This window comes from Elgaria multicarinata, chromosome 4 (assembly GCF_023053635.1).
Source record: "Elgaria multicarinata webbii isolate HBS135686 ecotype San Diego chromosome 4, rElgMul1.1.pri, whole genome shotgun sequence".
NCBI classification, from domain to species: Eukaryota; Metazoa; Chordata; class Lepidosauria; order Squamata; family Anguidae; genus Elgaria; species Elgaria multicarinata.
Window position 1 is genome coordinate 5,721,565 of NC_086174.1, and position 19,445 is coordinate 5,741,009.

At 44.6% G+C, this 19,445-nt stretch overlaps 1 protein-coding gene across 2 annotated transcripts in view; it reads right to left on the minus strand.

Moving 5' to 3' along the window:
• Nucleotides 1-19,445, minus strand: part of KIF13B (kinesin family member 13B) — a 227,945-nt gene that overhangs the window by 200,668 nt on the left and 7,832 nt on the right. For both annotated transcript variants that reach the window (XM_063123720.1, XM_063123719.1), the window contains exon 2: nt 4,561-4,654. In XM_063123720.1, coding sequence (XP_062979790.1) covers nt 4,561-4,654 — 94 coding nt within the window. The remainder of the gene's footprint in view (nt 1-4,560; nt 4,655-19,445) is intronic.

The window sequence follows — 19,445 nt, forward strand, 5'->3', positions numbered from 1 at the left end:
GAATCTGGCTTCTTTTAACTTGAGCCCGTTATTCCGTGTCCTGCACTCTGGGAGGATCGAGAAGAGATCCTGGCCCTCCTCTGTGTGACAACCTTTCAAGTATTTGAAGAGTGCTATCATGTCTCCCCTCAATCTTCTCTTCTCCAGGTTAAACATGCCCAGTTCTTTCAGTCTCTCCTCATAGCGCTTTGTTTCCAGACCCCTGATCATCCTGGTTGCCCTCCTCTGAACCCGCTCCAGCTTGTCTGCGTCCTCCTTGAATTGTGGAGCCCAGAACTGGACGCAGTACTCTAGATGAGGCCTAACCAGGGCCGAATAGAGAGGAACCAGTACCTCACGCGATTTGGAAGCTATACTTCTATTAATGCAGTCCAAAATAGCATTTGCCTTTCTTGCAGCCATATCACACTGTTGGCTCATATTCAGCTTGTGATCTACAACAATTCCAAGATCCTTCTCGTTTGTAGTATTGCTGAGCCAAGTATCCCCCATCTTGTAACTGTGCATTTGGTCTCAGGTCTCAGACTTGGATACGATGTCCTTCAGGGATCTGCTATTCCTACAATCTTGTTCCTTTTTTTAAAATTTAAGGACTGTCATTTTCTAACTACAGCTGTTTTGTTTTTAAAAGCAAACTTCGAAATGGATGGGGGGGGGGACACCCCAGGCTGCATTATTTGGTCTTCCGCACTAGTTTCAAAACGGTCACTTGAACTACAAAAACAGGCAGACCTCTGCGTAGACCGTATGAAAACATGCATCAAGGTAAAACGAATTCGGCACGAATTACGCAAGCAAATTTGCACAATCTCATATTTTGCATCGTCATCACATGGAGAGGCAAGGAGTTATGCAACGCACAGAAGCACGTCTCCACCAGCAGCAATAAAAAATAAAAAATGTATTCAGGAATGCTTTGGAGTTCTGAGATTTCACTTGGTGCTGCCCACATGCGAAAGCTTCACAGCCATAAGGGTGAGATATTTTTTTAAAAAAGCAAGCAAAGAATCCTGCAGACTTTGCACTTTCTATGTGCTTCTGCAGAAATGTAGCCCCAGAGGCTTGATTATAGGCCTTTGTTTTTATCTCTGCCGCTAGTGATGCACGTCATGCAGGCCTTCAACTAACAAAACAGCTACTTATGAAGAAGCTGAAGCAGCATTAGCGCATAGCTCAGACATCACCACACTAGAATCTTGATACTTCATTGCTTCCTTGGAACTTAGCATTCAAATGAAGCCGCGTCTCAGTACCACATACTTTCCTGCTTCTAGGTTAGTGTGCTTTTGTGGAGACAAAGCAATAGCTAGTGGAAGTTTTATTTGGACTTAAATGACCTTCTTCAACCAAAATTAAAATAGCTTTGCCCAGGACTATAAGGTAAATAGCTGCCTTTTTCAAGCAGCACACAGTTGTCTGTGTAACATTTTATCCTCTTGAGTGCAAAGGGGTGGAGGCTGCCGTGCTTTCTAGAGAATTGGTCAATATGAGGTCAGAGATTAATGGAACCCAGTACAAACCCTTCAATATATTGCAAAGGGAATTTATTTAAGCAAACCCGCAATGGGTTTTCAAGGCCATGTATAATCTGAGAGCTACATTTTTTATTTCATTTCATATATTTTTTCTATTTCTATACTGCCCAATAGCCAAAGCTCTCTGGGTGGTTCACAAAAATTGCAACTTAAAAAATGCAATGTCATAAAAACATAATATAAAGAACTTTTAGCATGCAAAATTTAAAAACAATTTAAAACAGATGAAAAAACATTTACAATAAAAATACTGGGATCTGATAAAAACAACTGATTTTTTTTAAAAAAAAAAAAGCCATCAAAGGCCTGGGAGTAGATGAAACTCTTAACCAGGCGCCAAAAAGTTAGCAATGTTGGCAGCAAGCTGGCCTCACTGTGGAGAGTGTTCCGCAAACAGGGGCTACCACAGAGAAGGCCTCATTTGTTGCCACCCTTGAAATCTCACTCAGAGGAGGGCCTCAGATGTTGACTGTATTGTTCGGGTAGGTTCGTAATGTCCAGGGAGAGATGCTTCATAAGGTATTGAAGTCCTGAGCTCTATAAGGAAACCAGCAGCTTGAATTTGGCTTGGAAATGTACAGGCAACCATTGTAAATGGCCCAGGAGTTTTACTGGCCAACCTATATCTGCTGAAGTCATTTGAGGCATATAATAACAAAAGAGAACTACTTTTATCAAAGATCCCCTACCTGGCCACCTGGAGGCAGTTTTCATTTGCTACAGCTGACCAGCCAAGTGGACGCTTACAATCCTGCCCACGTACGAGGAAATACGATACAACCTGTTTGAACCTGTAAAGCAGCTCAGATAGCCAGTTAAGGACCTTTTTTAGGTGCCCTAAACTACTGTTTCCTGGATATTCTGGCAAGAGGGCCTTTCCTGTGACTGTACCCCTGTTGTAGAATTCCCTCTCAAAGGGGGGATGCCTGGCACCGTCTTTATAACCACTCAAGCACCAGGTCTGAGCTGTTTACTGGGACATTTAGTGGGTAAACCAATTTGATCTGCCTATCCAACGGTTTCTATTGCTGACGTTTTCAAAGAACGGCATCTTTCTCTATGTTAATGTTGACCTAACTTTTTAATACATTGAGGTTTTTAAAAAGAGTTTGTTACGCTGAAATGCAGCACACACATTTTTATAAACAAGTACATAAATCTGGTCCATTCATTCTTGCGTTTTCTCCTCCTCCTGAATTTGGATCACTGCACTGCACTGACTGTATTCCCTGGGCTCTCTCTGTCACGCTCTTGCTCTGGCCTCTCTCCCTTACACAAGAATTTGTTTTTTTCTTATTTTGTATATGTCCATAGAACAGGCACACAGGGCAAAATGCAGCGGCCAGATTGATTTCGGGAACCAGAAGGTTTGACCATATAATACCTGCTCTGGTCCGCTTGCACTGGCTGCCTGTATGTTCCGAGCCCAATTCAAGGTGCTGGTTTTGACCTATAAAGCCTTACACGGCTTGGGACCACAATACCTGACGGAACGCCTCTCCCGACATGAACCCGGTCACTACGTTCAACATCTAAGGTCCTCCTCCGGGTGCCTACTCCGAGAGAGGCTCGGAGTGTGGCAACGAGGGACAGGGCCTTTTCGGCGGTGGCCCCCAGACTATGGAATGATCTCCCTGACGAGGCTCGCCTGGCGCCAACGCTGCTATCTTTCCGGCGCCAGGTTAAGACTTTCCTCTTTGCCCAGGCATATGGCGGCACACTTTAATCACCCACATGTTTATTTTTTTAACGGTTTTTAATGCTTCATGTGTATATGTTCTGTGTTTTAGAATTTTTTAATTTCGTATACTCGTTTTTAATCTCAATTTTAGAATTTCTGTAAACCGCCCAGAGAGCTTTGGCTATGGGGGCGGTATATAAGTGTAATAAATCAATCAATAAATTTGTAGCTCACCACGCCTAGTACAGCCAAAGTACCAGGTTGCCCCATCAGGGGTTCAATGCACCTCCTTATTTTGCTGGTGTCTAAGACTGCATGTGCGCGTTAATAAATTGATAAAATTTAATGGGAGTGTGTCAAGCATCTGGAAGCCACAATTAGACCTGATGGTTTGTGTTTCACCAGGGTTAGAATGTGTGCAGGATTGCACAAAAACAAACAAACGAAATTTACCCAACATTTACTCACTACGAAGGCTTGTTCCCCTCTAGTTAATTTCCTCAGGGAAAGGGTTCCTACATTCAGCAACTAAACGTACGGAAATTATGCTACAAACCAGGATCACTTCTCGATCCTCCCAAAGTGCAGGACACGGAATAACGGGCTCAAGTTAAAGGAAGCCAGATTCCAGCTGGACATCAGGAAAAACTTCCTGACTGTTAGAGCAGTACGACAATGGAATCAGTTCCCTAGGGAGGTTGTGGGCTCTCCCACACTAGAGGCCTTCAAGAGGCAGCTGGACAACCCTCTGTCAGGGATGCTTTAGGGTGGATTCCTGCATTGAGCTGGGGGTTGGACTCGATGGCCTTGTAGGCCCCTTCCAACTCTGCTATTCTATGATTCTATGATTCTATATCCAGAGACACAGCTCCGGTTGCCTTCCAATTAACACCTATCCCATCCCCCCCTGCTGCAACCCACCATCCAGAAGAACAAATTTACTTCAAAGTCTGAATGCATTTCCTTCCAAAAAGATGACATTTGTGCCTGCCCGAAAACCGGCTGTCACGTTTAAAACAGTCATATTTATGCCCTGAGGGGGAAAAAACAGACCAGTTTGAGTAATTCCTCACACTGTGGTTGGAAATTTAGGGGGGGTGAGGTATGAGACAGAGGAAGGCCATGTTTATTTCCGTGGCCTCCGGCGAATATTTTCAGCACCTTGTAAAAACGTAGCTTAAAACGACAAGCCGCATTTTAGGTCGAGAGCAAGCAAAGTCAGATCATCAACAACCTTTTCCCCCTCCTCTCGTCCCTCCAAAATCTCTTCAAAATCTCAGTTCTTGCCAGCAGTGAACCAATTGCACTTATGTCGCCTCTATTTTAAGAAAAAAGAAAACTTACCTGGCATCTCCTTTGGAAAGGTTAGTGTTCACAGGATGAAGAATAACTTTGTTTGTATCCACATCCACCACACATTTTGTATGCAGGTCAATTTCTATTAGGAAAAAAGGAAAACGGCAGAAGTTAAAATCACAGAACGTTAGTATTCCAGTGCTTCAGCCAGGGTGGATTTGATTTAAATCTTGATTTAAATCACTACTCAGAAAGACTTGATTTAGTCATGTGACCTCCCCGCCCCCCAAAAAAAAGTGCACTCTTCCTCGCTGTATTTTACACAACTCAGCGTTACCAAAGACTCATTCTTGCTGGTATAATCTTAATATTTACAACCAGATGAAGGTTTCATTTTTAGAATAGCAACTTTTCAGATTAGTTTCACAGTTATATATATATAAAAATATTGATTTGGTTATACTATTAGAAACACATCATAGATAGATAATTATGAAATTATTGCGAGGTGAACTATCTTCAGTTTAGAATCATAGAATAGCAGAGACCACATCACGCCAGTCCTTTTACAACTTCATTGGCTGCCAGTCCAGGTCCGGGCCCGATTCAAAGTGCTGGTATTGACATTTAAAGCCCTAAACGGCTTGGAGCCAGGCTATCTGAAGGAACGCCTCCTCCCGAATGTACCTGCCTGGACCCTAAGGTCATCCTCAGGGGTCCTTCTCCACGAGTCCCTGCCAAAGGAAGTGAGGCAGGTGGCTACCAGGAGCAGGGCCTTCTCTGCTGTGGCACCCCGGCTGTGGAATGAGCTCCCTAAGGAGGTTCGCTTGGCACCTACATTATATGCTTTTAGACGCCAAGTGAAGACCTTTTTATTCTCCCAGCATTTTAATAGTCTATAAATAAATTTTAACTTTGTGTTTTAAATTTGTAATTTGGCATTGCTGCTGTTTTTATCTGGTTGAGCTTTTATATTGTATTTTATATTATGGTTTTATACTGTGGTTTTATACTTTGAATGTTTTTCATTTTTGTGAACCGCCCAGAGAGCTTCGGCTATTGGGCGGTATAGAAATGTAATTAATAAATAAATAATAAATAAATAAGAGTTGGAAGGGACCTACAAGGCCATCGACTCCATAACTGTTCCGCTGTACTTTATTGGAAGGAGAAAAATAATCTTGTAGAAGCTTCTGGAAGAGCATGACATTGTGAATGGATTAATGGAATTCATTTACCAAAAAATTAAACAGCCTCATGCTACATAATTAAAAACTAATCCTTATTTCATGATGACTAACCTTTGGACTATAAAGTATCTTAAACAGAAAACTATCTATAGGTAGATTTTTCCTCAAAAAGCATTTTATTTTTAAAAAATCCAATTTAAATTTAAAAAATCAGATTTAAATAAAAGAAATCCGATTTTTTAAATTTATTTTTTAAAAATCATTGATTTTTATCCACCCTGGCTTCAGCTGAATTTGCCAATCTGCCCCACTGCATGTCCTGGTGCCCTCCAGATGTCTTAGACTACAACTCCCAGCATTCACCAGTTTTTAGAATGAGATTCCTACAGGGAAACAGCAACACGTCTGCCCTGAAAATGGTATGCAGCTTAGGGCCTTCTCACCAGTGACCCCTCACTTGGGGTAATTCCCTCCCCATAGTTTTCGATGCCACTTTGGAGGGGGGGAAATATTTTCAAAAACAGCTTAGAAATAGGAGGAAGAACGAATAAATAAATAAATAGAAATGATATTCTAGCTGTAGCTCCTCCATCTCCCATTCCAAGATACAGGTGGATTACAAGGTTAAAAAGAAACCAAAGGTAATTCGACATCAAGTTAGAAAGAACCATACATAAATCTCATTGCCAGTTAAATCGCAGCCTTGGCCACTAAAAGAAAGTTCTCCCAACATTTCCATGAGAGTATCTAAGGGTGCAATTCTACACATGGACTTTTTTCAGTCTAAGCATGCGTAGGATTGCACTCTCAGTCACTTTGATCAGATGGTTAGTTTTCCTCAACCTGGCTGAGGATGATGGGAATTGTAGTTTGGGAAGACTGGGTTACCGGGTCACACTGAGATCAGTGAATTCAGTCATGAAAAGCCGGTGTGGTGTAGTGGCTAAAGTGTTGGATTGGGAGTCAGGAGATCTGGGTTCTAGTCCCCACTCGGCCAGGGAAACCCACTGGGTGACTTTCGGCTGGTCACGGACTCTCACTCCAACCTACCTCACAGGGTTGTTGTTGTTGTGAGGATAAAATGGAGAGGAAGAGGAGGAGGATGGACGCCGCCTTAGGTTCCTGGACATCAGGAAAAACTTCCTGACTGTTAGAGCAGTACGACAATGGAATCAGTTACCTAGGGAGGTGGTGGGCTCTCCCACACTAGAGGCCTTCAAGAGGCAGCTGGACAACCATCTGTCAGGGATGCTTTAGGGTGGATTCCTGCATTGAGCAGGGGGTTGGACTCGATGGCCTTGTAGGCCCCTTCCAACTCTGCTATTCTATGATTCTACGATTCCTTGGAGGAAAAAAAGGCGGGATATAAATGCAATAATAAATAAAAAATAAATAAATTCAATAATATTTCTTGAGTGATTTCCAGCAGTCCATTGTTCCACTATTACTAGCAACGTCCTGCTTCATTACTTGAAAATATCTAAATATCTTCCTATCTGTACCACCTCAGTCTTTTGATCCATGTAGAAGAGGGGTTCATTGGAACATAAACTGTTGACCGGCCAATGTTTGAAGCTATTCTCTCCCAAATAGGAGATATAATAACAAAACTGGCTACATTTTGTGCCGCTGGAATTGCTTGCCGGCGTGGGGTGATATTAAATGTCTGACAATGTTTTTACTTGCTAAACCCTGTATTTTTAGGAGTGGGACATGTGCATTCTTTTTTAATCTGCTTATTCATTTTTACATTTTTACATTTTTACTGTAACTGCTTTTATATCATTGTATTCACAGTGCTATTCTACTTTGCTGGTCTTGTGACCGTAATAAACTACTACTACTACAGCTGATAATGCAGTTTAATTTTTGCGAACCGCTCAGAGAGCTTCAGCTATTGGGTGATATAGAAATGTAATAAATAAATAAGGGTGATCCCCAGTCCACCACATTTCCCCCGACATTTGTCCATCAAGCCCAGATAACGGGGTATCTTAATTACCACCACCCCCACTACACCACATCAACTGTTTCAGCTTTCCAGTTGAGTTCTGCTACTCTCTTTTCAATTGTGCTTAAGCCATTGCAATGTTCAGACAGACAAATTCAGGGTGACAAGACCTCGGGGATGCAGCCAGGACACAGACAGGGGGAGGGGACAGAAGAGGTGGTGAGCCATCTTCTAGCAGAGTCACCAGGAGAGACGTTCACGAAACACAGTGGCACCTGGCGGGGTTGTTAACCTTCCGTCACCTCCCCTCCCACCTGCAATCTGTCACTAATTAGGATTTGAAGTCACTACTACTAGACGCCTACAAATGCAGGAGACGAAATTCTCATATACTGCTTCACCGAGAGGCTGGGAAAATCTCAGGAGTCTGAATGACCACCCGCTTCTTAAAAACGCCATGACGTTAGTCCCCTGGAATTCGGATCTTCACAACCCAAAAAATAAGTCTGTTGGTTTGTTGGGTCGAGACATCCCAACAAGCCATAGTTTAAACAAGCCAGTGTTCACAACCCAACAACAGACACAGCAACAAGCCAAATTTCAACAAAGCACTCCCATTTCTTGGCCAAATACAAGACCAAGTCCTGGAAAAAAAAATACAGCCGAATTAAGTATTTCCCCTACTCTGCCTTGCATTAATGCTAACACATGGAGTGATTGTTGAATTTTGGCTTGTTGCTGGCTTGTTTAAACTATGGCTTGTTGGGATGTCTTAACCCAGAAACTTGGCTTATTTCTGGCCTGTTAGCACTACTGAAACTGATTAATCAGAGCAGCCTGAAAATTTGAAGGCTGGCAGAATGGGCAGGAGTGAAACAAACCAGAAATGGGGAAACAAGCTAGGTTTGTTTGCTTGCCTTGCAAGACAACTCATGGCTAAAGCCACAAACCCTGATTAACATAAACCATGGCTTAGTGTTATGTGTAGCTGCAGCCAGTGTTATTTATCCTGACTTGCAGCTGCTTTCCAGGGTCTCCGGCAAAATTGTTCCCCATTGCCTATCATCCCACAACTGAAGATGCCAGGAATTTATTTGTTTATTTATTTGTTACCCTTATATTCTGCCTTTTCCTCCCAGGAACCTAAGGTGGCAAACATTGTTCTCCTCCCCTCTAGTTTATTCCATATCCTGTGAGGTAAGTTAGGCTAAGTTTTAGCCATTATACTAAGCCAGGGGTGGACAATTTGTGGCCTTACAGACGTTTTGCCCTACAACTGCCATCAGCCCCTGCTGCCAGTATAGCCCGTCAAGAGATGATGGCAGTTGGAGGCCAAAATATCTGGTGGGCCACAAGTTGCCCACCCCTGTGCTGGATGGAGCAATGGCCCATCTCAGTACCAGGCAGCTTCCTATGCTCAAGGAAATCTATATTGACCTTATGTTGATTATAATTGGCTACAGTCCAACTTAGGCCGTTGCTAGACGAGGAGTTAGTGCGGTGTGAGGCCCGGTCTCCTTCCTGTGCATCCAGATGACGCACAGGGGATTCCGGGGTCAGGCCGGGCTAAGTCCTCCCTTGAACCGGGATAAGCGGATCCGCTTATGGCCCGGCTTTTCCGGGCCATAAGCGAGTAGCTGGGAGAAGCCACGGATTGGGCACAGCGTTCCATAGGAGTGCTGTGCCCATCGGGCCGGGGGGGGGGGGGAATCACGGGGGGGGGGGAGATGGGGGCTGGGGGAAAGAACGGACCCGGTAGGAGAGATGGGGGGGAGAAGAATGGGGACAGGCATGGCGGACGGAGACAGGGGAAGAAGAACGGGGATGGGGACAGCCATGGCGGGTGGGGGTGGGGGAAGAAGAATGGGGACGGGGACAGCCATGGCAGACGGGGGGTAAGAACAGGGACAGGGACAGGCATGGCGGACGGGGGGTAAGAAGAATGGGGACGGGGGACACCCATGGCGGACCGGGGGGGAAGAAGAACGGGGATGGGGGACAGCCATGGCGGACGGGGGCGGGGGAAGAAGGACGGGGACGGGGGACAGCCATGGCGGACGGGGGGGAGGACAGGCGAGAGAGCGGGCAGGGGGCCATCAGACATCGTGGGGGGAGAATCAGGGGGAGCGGGGAACCCTTTATTTTTTTAAAAAAATCACTTACCTTTTCCGTTGGTGCGCTCCTGTGCACATGGCCCTTTAAATCTTAAAAAAACTGGAGGACGCGACGGGGCTTTCCCTTACCCCGTTGCGTGTTACGTCTAGAAAAGGGCGACGGCGCGCGTAGTTGCAGCGCGCCATCGCTCCTACTCCTCACCGGATTATCTGGTAGGTCTAGCAAGGCCCTTAGCCTTCACTGGTGCTTCTGGTATTAAATCAAACTGGTTGCCACAAACTGCAAACACTATGCATATAGGGCTTCGTTCCCCTATAGGGAGATGCCAGGAGCAGAGCAAAACGTCCACCTGCAAGCATGGTGGATTGTGGTCAACAAGCAGCTTTTGATTCAATACCAGATGCTCAGCTATGTATTCCCCCTCCCCTTATCTTTTTCCATTTCTGTGGTTCATTATCACCTTTATCTATCTAACATCTTCCCCAAGTCTGTTTTCACTTGCAAAGGGAGGGGGTGGGGATGACAGCCTTCTAAGAAAAATCAAACATCATATGGATTCCTACCCATCTTAAACATACACTAAATTTGGAGCAGTAGACATTCCAAGCTGATGACACGAAAAGAGGTTTAGGAATTTATTAACAAAATCTCGTAAGCGAAAGGTCTTGCCTCTACACCAGCCTTCCTCAACCTGGGGCGCTCCAGATGTGTTGGACTGCATCTCCCAGAATGCCCCAGCTGGCTGGGGCATTCTGGGAGTTGTAGTCCAACACATCTGGAGCGCCCCAGGTTGAGGAAGGCTGCTCTACACCTTTGAACTTCAACATTCATATGATTATTTGGAAATCTTAAGATTTAGACGTTTGTTTTAGGATGTCAGCTTAGGAATCCATAATAAAAATCATTCCAGACATCTTTCACAAAAGCCGTAGCGCCATTCCTAATCCAAGGACAAGGCAATGTGGATAGGGAGACATTTTTCTCCCTCTCTCAAAATGCTAGAACCCAAAGGGGTCATCCCATGAAGCTGATTGGTGGGAGATTCAGGACAAATAAAAGGAAGGACTTCTTCACACAGCGCAGAGTTAAATGATGGAATTTGCTACCACAAGATGTGGTGATGGCCACCCATTTGGATGGCTTTAAAGGGGGTTGGATATATTCCTGGAGGAGAAGGTTATCCATGGCTACTAGCCCTGATGGTTGTGTGCTAACTCCAGTATTTGAGGTAGTAAGCCTGTGTGCACCAGTTGCTGGGGAACATGGGCGGGAGGGTGCTGCTGCATCATGTCCTGCTTGTTCATCCCTGGCCAACGGCTGGTTGGCCACTGTGTGAACAGAGTGCTGGACTAGAAGAACCCTTGGTCTAATCTAGGAGGGCTGTTCTTATGTTCTTAATTTGGTCAAGAGATATAGAACCCACCAGCATAATGGAAATATACAGTGCCTGTACAGTAGCAAAGCAATGGATCACCCCAGCATGACTAAGCGTATTAATTATGTATCTCTAAACATAGGGCAAAATGGTATCTGAAAGGCAGAGTTTTCTAGGGTGAATCCAACTAACCTCAAAATATCAGAAAAAGCAGAAAACTAGTCAATATTCTTTTTGTAGGGAGCATCCTCTGGTCTGGGATCACTCCAACCCTGTCCCCTTTCCTTGGTTTGCAGTTGGGTATCGGCAGGGTCTGTGGCAACCTCTAACAGGGTGCATTTCATGGTTAGAATATGGCACAATGACACCATTGTTCAGTGTTCAGGCAACACGATAACCAATGGAGGTTTAAATAGTCAACGATTGGTTATTTAACCCACCATGGGTTATCGTGTTGTGCGGGGGGGGGGGGGAGTTTTTAAACCAAGGGTTGGTTATTTAGCCAAAATAACCACTGCAAATAACCAACACTGTGCAGAGTTGGCTATTTGAACCACCATTGGTTAACATGTTGTGTGGAGGGCACCACTGGTTATTTCCTCAGCCACAGAGTCTCAAGGCAAGAGCGGTCAAAGTAGCAGCAGCTGCTGTAGTTCAGCTGGCAAGATAGAGTTTCGGATGCTATGACTGATGGGATATTAGTGGGAGGACTGAGTGGAGAGAGAGGGCGGGGGATGAGTCAACTCAGCATGAACTAGTAGTCAACGCTGATCCTAATCCACACCACGGTTGATTATTATCATGTTGTGTGGGACTACCCCCCTTAGATAAACAGCTGTCGAGTTGATTATTACCCCACTGTTGACTATCGTGTTGTCTGAACACAGCACAATCTCTCCTCATTAACCACACAGGCCATTTTAAGCTATGGATCTCCGTTTGCCACATATATTTTTGACCACAGTCTCAATATCACATCTTTGCCGTGTGCCAACTCTATTATTTATTTATTTAAAACATTTATATCCTGCCCTATATCACTAAGATCTCAGGGCGGCGTACAGATAAAAACATACAGTATAAAAGAAGAAATATGCACAGTTAAAAACAAATTAAACCATGATCCAAGTTAAAACAATATATAATTTAAAAGCAGTAAAAACAGTTAAAACAATGTGCCGGTGAGTTTAACCATCAAAGGGTTTGTTAAAAAGCCACGTTTTTACTTGGCGTCGAAATGAAATCAATGTTGGCGCCAATCGGGCCTCCAAGGGGAGGGCATTCCACAGTCGGGGTGCCACCACAGAGAAAGCCCTCTCCCTTGTCCCATCATAACGTCTATGTTGCATTGATGGGAGAACAGATCAAGGTCTCGGGCAGGCAGATATAAGACTCTAAGCGAGTCTTCCCCAACCTGGTGCCCTCCAAATGTTTTGGACTTCAACTCCCATCAATCCCAGCCAGCATAACTAATGTTCAGGGATTCTGGGAGTTGGTAGTCCAAAACATCTGGAGGGCACCAGAGGAGGCTGCTTTAAAGTTTTTTACAAAGGGCTGGCAACTTGTAGCCCTCCAGATGTTTTGAACTACAATTCCCATCATTTCTCACCATTGGCTGTGCTGGCTAGGGCTGATGGGAGCTGTGGGGCAAAACATCTGGAGGGCCACAAGTTGCCCACCCCAGCCTTAATTATCTTCAGGAATGGTATAAATCTGCGTCTGTAGGGCTGCCAGTGTCAACCATATGGTTATCTTGGATTCCATAACACCCTTACAAGATGTGCAGAACGCTTGGCAGACATCCCATCCATTCCTCTAGCAACCCTGGGAAGAATATCACTGATAATGACTAACTGTCAAACACCCAGGGGCTGCAAAAGGTTAGCTAGGATCAATTCACTGGCTAAAGAGCCAATTACCTCTCTTTCCTAGGGCCACGGACAAGCAAAACCTTTGGTGGGATCAACCAAAGAGGCAGAAAAATGCGAGCAAGCTTTTGGTTGATTAGAATACAATTATTGCCAGATTATGGGTATTTTGTATTTTTATTTTTGTTATGGACCAACATGCCTTACTTTGTTTTATCTATCCAAGATGTCACTGTCTTCTGCAGAACACAGAGGTGAGAGAGAATCTTAGAATCATAGAATAGCAGAGTTGGAAGGGGCCTACAAGGCCATCGAGTCCAACCCCCTGCTCAATTCTCTTATTTTTTCCTTTCCCATTTCAAAACGGAGAAATCTAAGAATTTGTGCAAAACCATGTGAGCTGTTAGAACAGAATACGGTATTAATTGAAATAAATCAGTTACCTAAGGAGGTTGTGGGCTCTCCCACACTCGAGGCCTTCAAGAGGCAGCTGGACAACCATCTGTCAGGGATGCTTTAGGGTGGATTCCTGCACTGAGCAGGGGGTTGGACTCGATGGCCTTGTAGGCCCCTTCCAACTCTGCTGTTCTATGATTCTACTAGCATTTTACTCTTGGTTTACTGCTGGGGTCGTCTTTGGTGGTAGTACATCATTAGCACAAATCTAATGTGTTAATGTGCCTTAGAGGCCCCTTCCAACTCAATGATTCTATGAAATCACATTTTCATGTAGTACACAAGGGTAAGAAGGCTCAAGGGTAACCACTGAATTAGTTCATGAACACACAAGGCTCTGAACCCAGTCCCAAATTTGCTGTGCACACTATACCACACTGTGGCTTCTTTTTAGTAAATATAGTTATTTAGAATTATCCTGAATAAGAGATGTCTGAAAGCAACGTAAGTGTGGTTACAGCTTTCCAAGATATCCGCCTGGAAAGCTGTGCCCTGGTGCCTCATGAAACAATTACAGTTTCCCTGGGTTATTTGGGGATGAAAGAACTGATTAAAATGCTGCCACTTCTGCGGCTGTTATTAAAATTAAATGAAACACAGAGCCAATTAAAAAATGGAAGTAGCTTCAAATCACACAACGCAAAACCATTTACAACACTGAGCGCCCTACTCATCAGAAAAACAAAGGTGAGGTTAAGCGCTATTCCCATGTTACCGAGGAGGAACTGAGAGCCAAGGAAAATGGCATGTCAAAGGGCACCCAGGGCTAGAAATGCAATATTTTGGATGGGTTTAATCTTAAAGAGAGGATTGCAAGTAGAACAGTTGTTTTCAAGCTTCTTACACTTGGGGAACCCTTTAGGGCAGTGGTTCCCAAAGTGGGTGTTACTGCCCCCTTGGGGGCGGTGGGATTGCATAGGAGGGCGTTTAGGGGCAGAGGGGCGGCAGGGGGGCGCTAAGAGGCAAAGGGGCGGCAGGGGGGCGCTCGAAGTGGTCTTTTCCGTACCAGGAGTTTTGGTTACAGAAGGACATTTCTGATCGCTCTCCTGCACTATGGAGAGTGGTTAAGAAGCCCCTGGTTGCATTTCCAACATCATATTTGGTGGGATGTGGTTTTAGTGTGGTCTGCCTACTTCTCTCCAAGCAAAGAAATCGACTCCGGATTACTAAACGTGGTGATTTAAGACTCATGTTAAGTGACTTTAAACCAGACGTTGGGAAACGGGTATCACTTCATCAAGCCCATCCATCCCATTAAGGATTTACAGAAGAGTGAGGTCCTCTACCCTGGTTACTAAATGTGATTATCTAATATTCTTGCTAAATGACTATCAGACTTTGAAAAGATGATATCACTGGATCAAGTCCATCAATTAAGTTTAATTGAATAAACTAAAAAAATGTAATTGGATTTTGAATAAATATTCAATGAATTGCTACTGTTTTGAATTTTATTGTTATTATCTTCCTTAGTGGGTCGTTGAGAACCGCTACTCTGAATAATGACTTTTATAGTGCAGGGTAGGGGGCACTGGGCATGAGTTTGTGGAACCAAGGGGGCGGTGACCTGAAAAAGTTTGGGAACCACTGGTTTAGGGTGAGGTCCCCCTGCATTGCAAAAACTTCTGCATATTATAGAAGGTTCCAGGGTACATTCTAGGGTGCAAACACCCTCTGCCCATTGCTGCTACCCCTGAAAGGGTGCATTGTAAGTATACTGTATAGGCAACCCTCTCCTGTGGCTAACCGCTGCAGGAAAACAGCAGCAACGGTGGACAAACTGTATTTGGGCCAGTCTGTCCGCTACTACCCGTCTTCTCATGGAGGTCCCTTAGCCGCCCGCCCTGCTTCAATCAACTTCTGAGAAACCTCAAGATTCCTAAGACTGGGAGCCACAAAGACAGAACATTTGGGTCAAATTTGGCCTGACAGCGAATGCTTGAAGAACCGTTCCTCCACAGAGGTTTTTTATTATGTCTTATTTATTCTGGAATTAAGTCCTGTTGCTGTAAACGGATGCCAGTCGGCGTGAAAGAGAGAGAGAGAGAGAGACTTTTGAAAGAGTGATGCCAAAGCATCACCACTGATTAGGGAAACCACGTCTAAAAGGCATGTAAAGTGAGTTAAACCACCTCTCCCCTCCATTTCCTCTGCCAACACATGCTGCTTTTTCAAGCATCTCTGCTGGAGCTTTATCCCCAATTGAGAAGTGAAAACTGAACTGTCTCCATGGTGGAGGGCGAGGGAAAAGATCCAAAAAGCCCACAGCTCGTATATAACACAATGCCAAGAACGCCAACCAAGGGCGCACAATCCGGTGGATTCTTCTCCTGCAGAAGCGTCATCGGAAGCAAACAGGGTCCGCACAAGAGAACTCTTGCAAAGCTGCTGTTCATTTCGACATGAGAGGTTTCCTCTGGATTGTGCTCAAAGTAAACAAAAATACAGACGATTTCTCCAACGGTTTCAGTGACTAGGGCTGCAATGCCACACACACTTTACCTGGGAGTAAATCCCATTCAAAACAATGGGGCTTATTTCCATCTAGGAAATAGAAACTAAATGCACAGTTACAAAGTGCCCCATGATATTCTGATTAACAAACTAGCTAAAAGTGGGCTAGATGGAACAACTGTTAGGTGGATTCACAGTTGGCTACAGAATCGGACTCAAAGAGTACTTAGCAATGGAACCTTCTCAAACTGGGGAGAGGCAACGAGTGGGGTACCGCAGGGCTCAGTCCTGGGCCCAGTGCTCTTCAACATTTTGATTTGGATGAGGAGGTGCAGGGAACGCTTATCAAATTTGCAGATGACACAAAATTGGGTGGGGTAGCTAATACCCTGGAAGACAGAAACAAACTTCAAAGTGATCTTGATAGGCTGGAGTGCTGGGCTGGAAACAACAAAATGAAATTTCATAGGGATAAATGCCAAGTTCTACATTTAGGAAATAGAAACCAAATGCACAGTTACAAGATAGGGGATACTTGGCTCAGCAGTACTACAAACGAGAAGGATCTTGGAATTGTTGTAGATCGCAAGCTGAATATGAGCCAACAGTGTGATATGGCTGCAAGAAAGGCCAATGCTCTTTTGGGCTGCATTAATAGAAGTATAGCTTCCAAATCACGTGAGCTACTGGTTCCTCTCTATTCGACCCTGGTTAGGCCTCATCTAGAGTATTGTGTCCAGTTCTGGGCTCCACAATTCAAGAAGGATGCAGACAAGCTGGAGCGTGTTCAGAGGAGGGCAACCAGGATGATCAGGGGTCTGGAAACAAAGCCCTATGAAGAGAGACTGAAAGAACTGGGCATGCTTCACTTGGAGAAGAGAAGATTGAGGAGAGACACGAGAGCACTCTTCAAATACTTAAAAGGTTGTCACACAGAGGAGGGCCAGGATCTCTTCTCCATCCTCCCAGAGTGCAGGACACAGAATAACGGCAGCTGGACAACCATCTGTCAGGGATGCTTTAGGGTGGATTCCTGCACTGAGCAGGGGGTTGGACTCGATGGCCTTGTAGGCCCCTTCCAACTCTGCTATTCTATGGTTCTATGATTCTATGATCAGGAAAAACTTCCTGACTGTTAGAGCAGTACGACAATGGAATCAGTTACCTAGGGAGGTTGTGGGCTCTCCCACGCTAGAGGTATTCAAGAGGCAGCTGGACAACCATCTGTCGGGTATGCTTTGAGGTGGATTCCTGCATTGAGCAGGAGGTTGGACTCAATGGACTTATAGGCCCCTTCCAACTCTACCATTCTATGACCAATGTAAGCCTATTCACTCTTCCCACTCTACGATTCTATGATTCTAAGTATACATGTGTAGGATTGTGCTGCTAGTCATCTTGATCTTATTTAAGCAACACTTAAATAAGAGATTGGGGGAGGGGAAGGAGTCCAGACAAGCAAAGTTTACACCAATGCTTCTCATCCCGAGATGCTGTTTTCCAAATGCTACATTACAATAAGAGTCCATAAAATTTTCAGACCATGGCAATTAGTTTGTTAATTATGCATGGGTACATTACCTGGAAAACATATAATACTTCTACCCAGATCTCCATTGCTAGGCAAGATAGAAATCAAGAGGTAATCATGTTCCTTTTGCCTCCTTGCAGGTGAGGGAGAGAAATATAAAGATGCATGTTTTTGAGTTCTAAAACGCATTTTTTTTAATGTTATGGTAAAATTAAATCTGAAAAATAAGGTTAAGGTGTTTGTTTTCTGCCTACCCCAAGACTAAACATTTAATTCAATCCACAATTTGTTGAGCCAACAATGGAAGGGATCAATATGCTCCCAAGTCCTGTATTCCATTAATCCCTTATCTAGCAATTTTAATGTTTCTGTTGCTGTTAAAAGCAGAGGCATGTGGACTGTGGGCTACAGAACCAGACTCATGTGCTTCCTTTAAAATAACTCAACCACATTCTTTCAAACCAAACATATTTAACTCATAACCACAACAGAGTGCCAAACAGACCTTGTTCTATTTTAAGCGTGCCGAAACAAACTGCACGGCCTCTCCATCTCAGCTTCCCAAGATTTTACGACTTCAGCCGTGCAAGCCAGTTTATTAGCAGAGGGCACTCAAAGCCAATTAACAAACTGCGTTAAATCTCCCGGTTTTAAAAGGGATAATTGAGAGCACAGCCCACCGGGTTTTCTCATACAGCCAGCAGGAGGTTGGATGCGCCACTTCGTTTCTGAGCATAATTAGTCTAACAAAGAAGACCCAGCGCTTATAATAAAAACTTCCGCTCAGATTCACAAAAATTTGCTCGTCACCCTTTCCAAGGCGCACGGCGCAACAGCGATGGAGCCAAAGACAGAACCCACAGCGATGGAAACACATGTTGTGCAGGAAAGGGTGTTAACCGTCTTCTGCAAACTGGTTCCTGGTTAAACTATGGAATGCAGGGCACACTGTATAATTAAGAACCAGACAAGAGGACCTGCCCTATCAAAGGTGAATCCTATCTCATTCCTCTCGCAAAGCAAACCAGAGACTCAAAATTAGCAATCCAGCTGGGGGTACAGTCCACATTTTGCAGCTCACCATAAAAAAATGCAGCTATGGTTTAGCACAGGCTTTCCAAAGCTTGGGTCCCCAGATGTTCCTGGAATACAACTCCCAGAACCTCTAGCCAGACGGCCAATAGTTGGGAATGATGGGAGTGCAGGACACGGAATAATGGGCTCAAGTTACAGGAAGCCAGATTCCGGCTGGACATTAGGAAAAATTTCCTGACTGTTAGAGCAGTGTGACAATGGAATCAGTTACCTAGGGAGGTGGTGGGCTCTCCCACCCTAGGGACCTTCAAGAGGCAGCTGGAAAACCATCTGTCAGGGATGCTTTAGGGTGGATTCCTGCATTGAGCAGGGGGTTGGACTTGATGGCCTTGTAGGCCCCTTCCAACTCTACTATTCTATGATTCTATGAGGTTGTTGACCAACAACACCTGGGGACCGAAGATTGGGAAAGTCTGTTACCCGCACAAGCTTTGAGTTTGTGCACGTCCATCCACACACACACACACACACACCTTCTTGAGTGATCAAGAGGAGATCAGAAGCTTTTTGCTTCTGTTTCAAACTAACTGTGGTTTGTTGTTACGTGCAAATGGAGAACTGTGGTTATTCTTAAGTGTGTCCATACAGCCAACTTGGGGTGCTTTTAGGCAACACCTGCTTGTCTGGTTTCTGATAGCCAGCAGAGGGTTGTATAGTGCTCCTGTGTCCCAAAGCAGAGGAAAAAGGAGCAGCAACAAAAATACTCTTTTATCCATTTACAATGAGACTAAGAAACATGTGTGATGAGCTTTCAGAAAGCAAACAACAGAGGGGGACATTGTAACAGCAACAAAGATAACGGAGAAAGTGAGGTTCACGAAAAACAGCAACACACCAACTGGGTTCAAATAAACCTAACATTACGAAGCTAGCCAGCGAGCACAAGGATCTTGCTAAA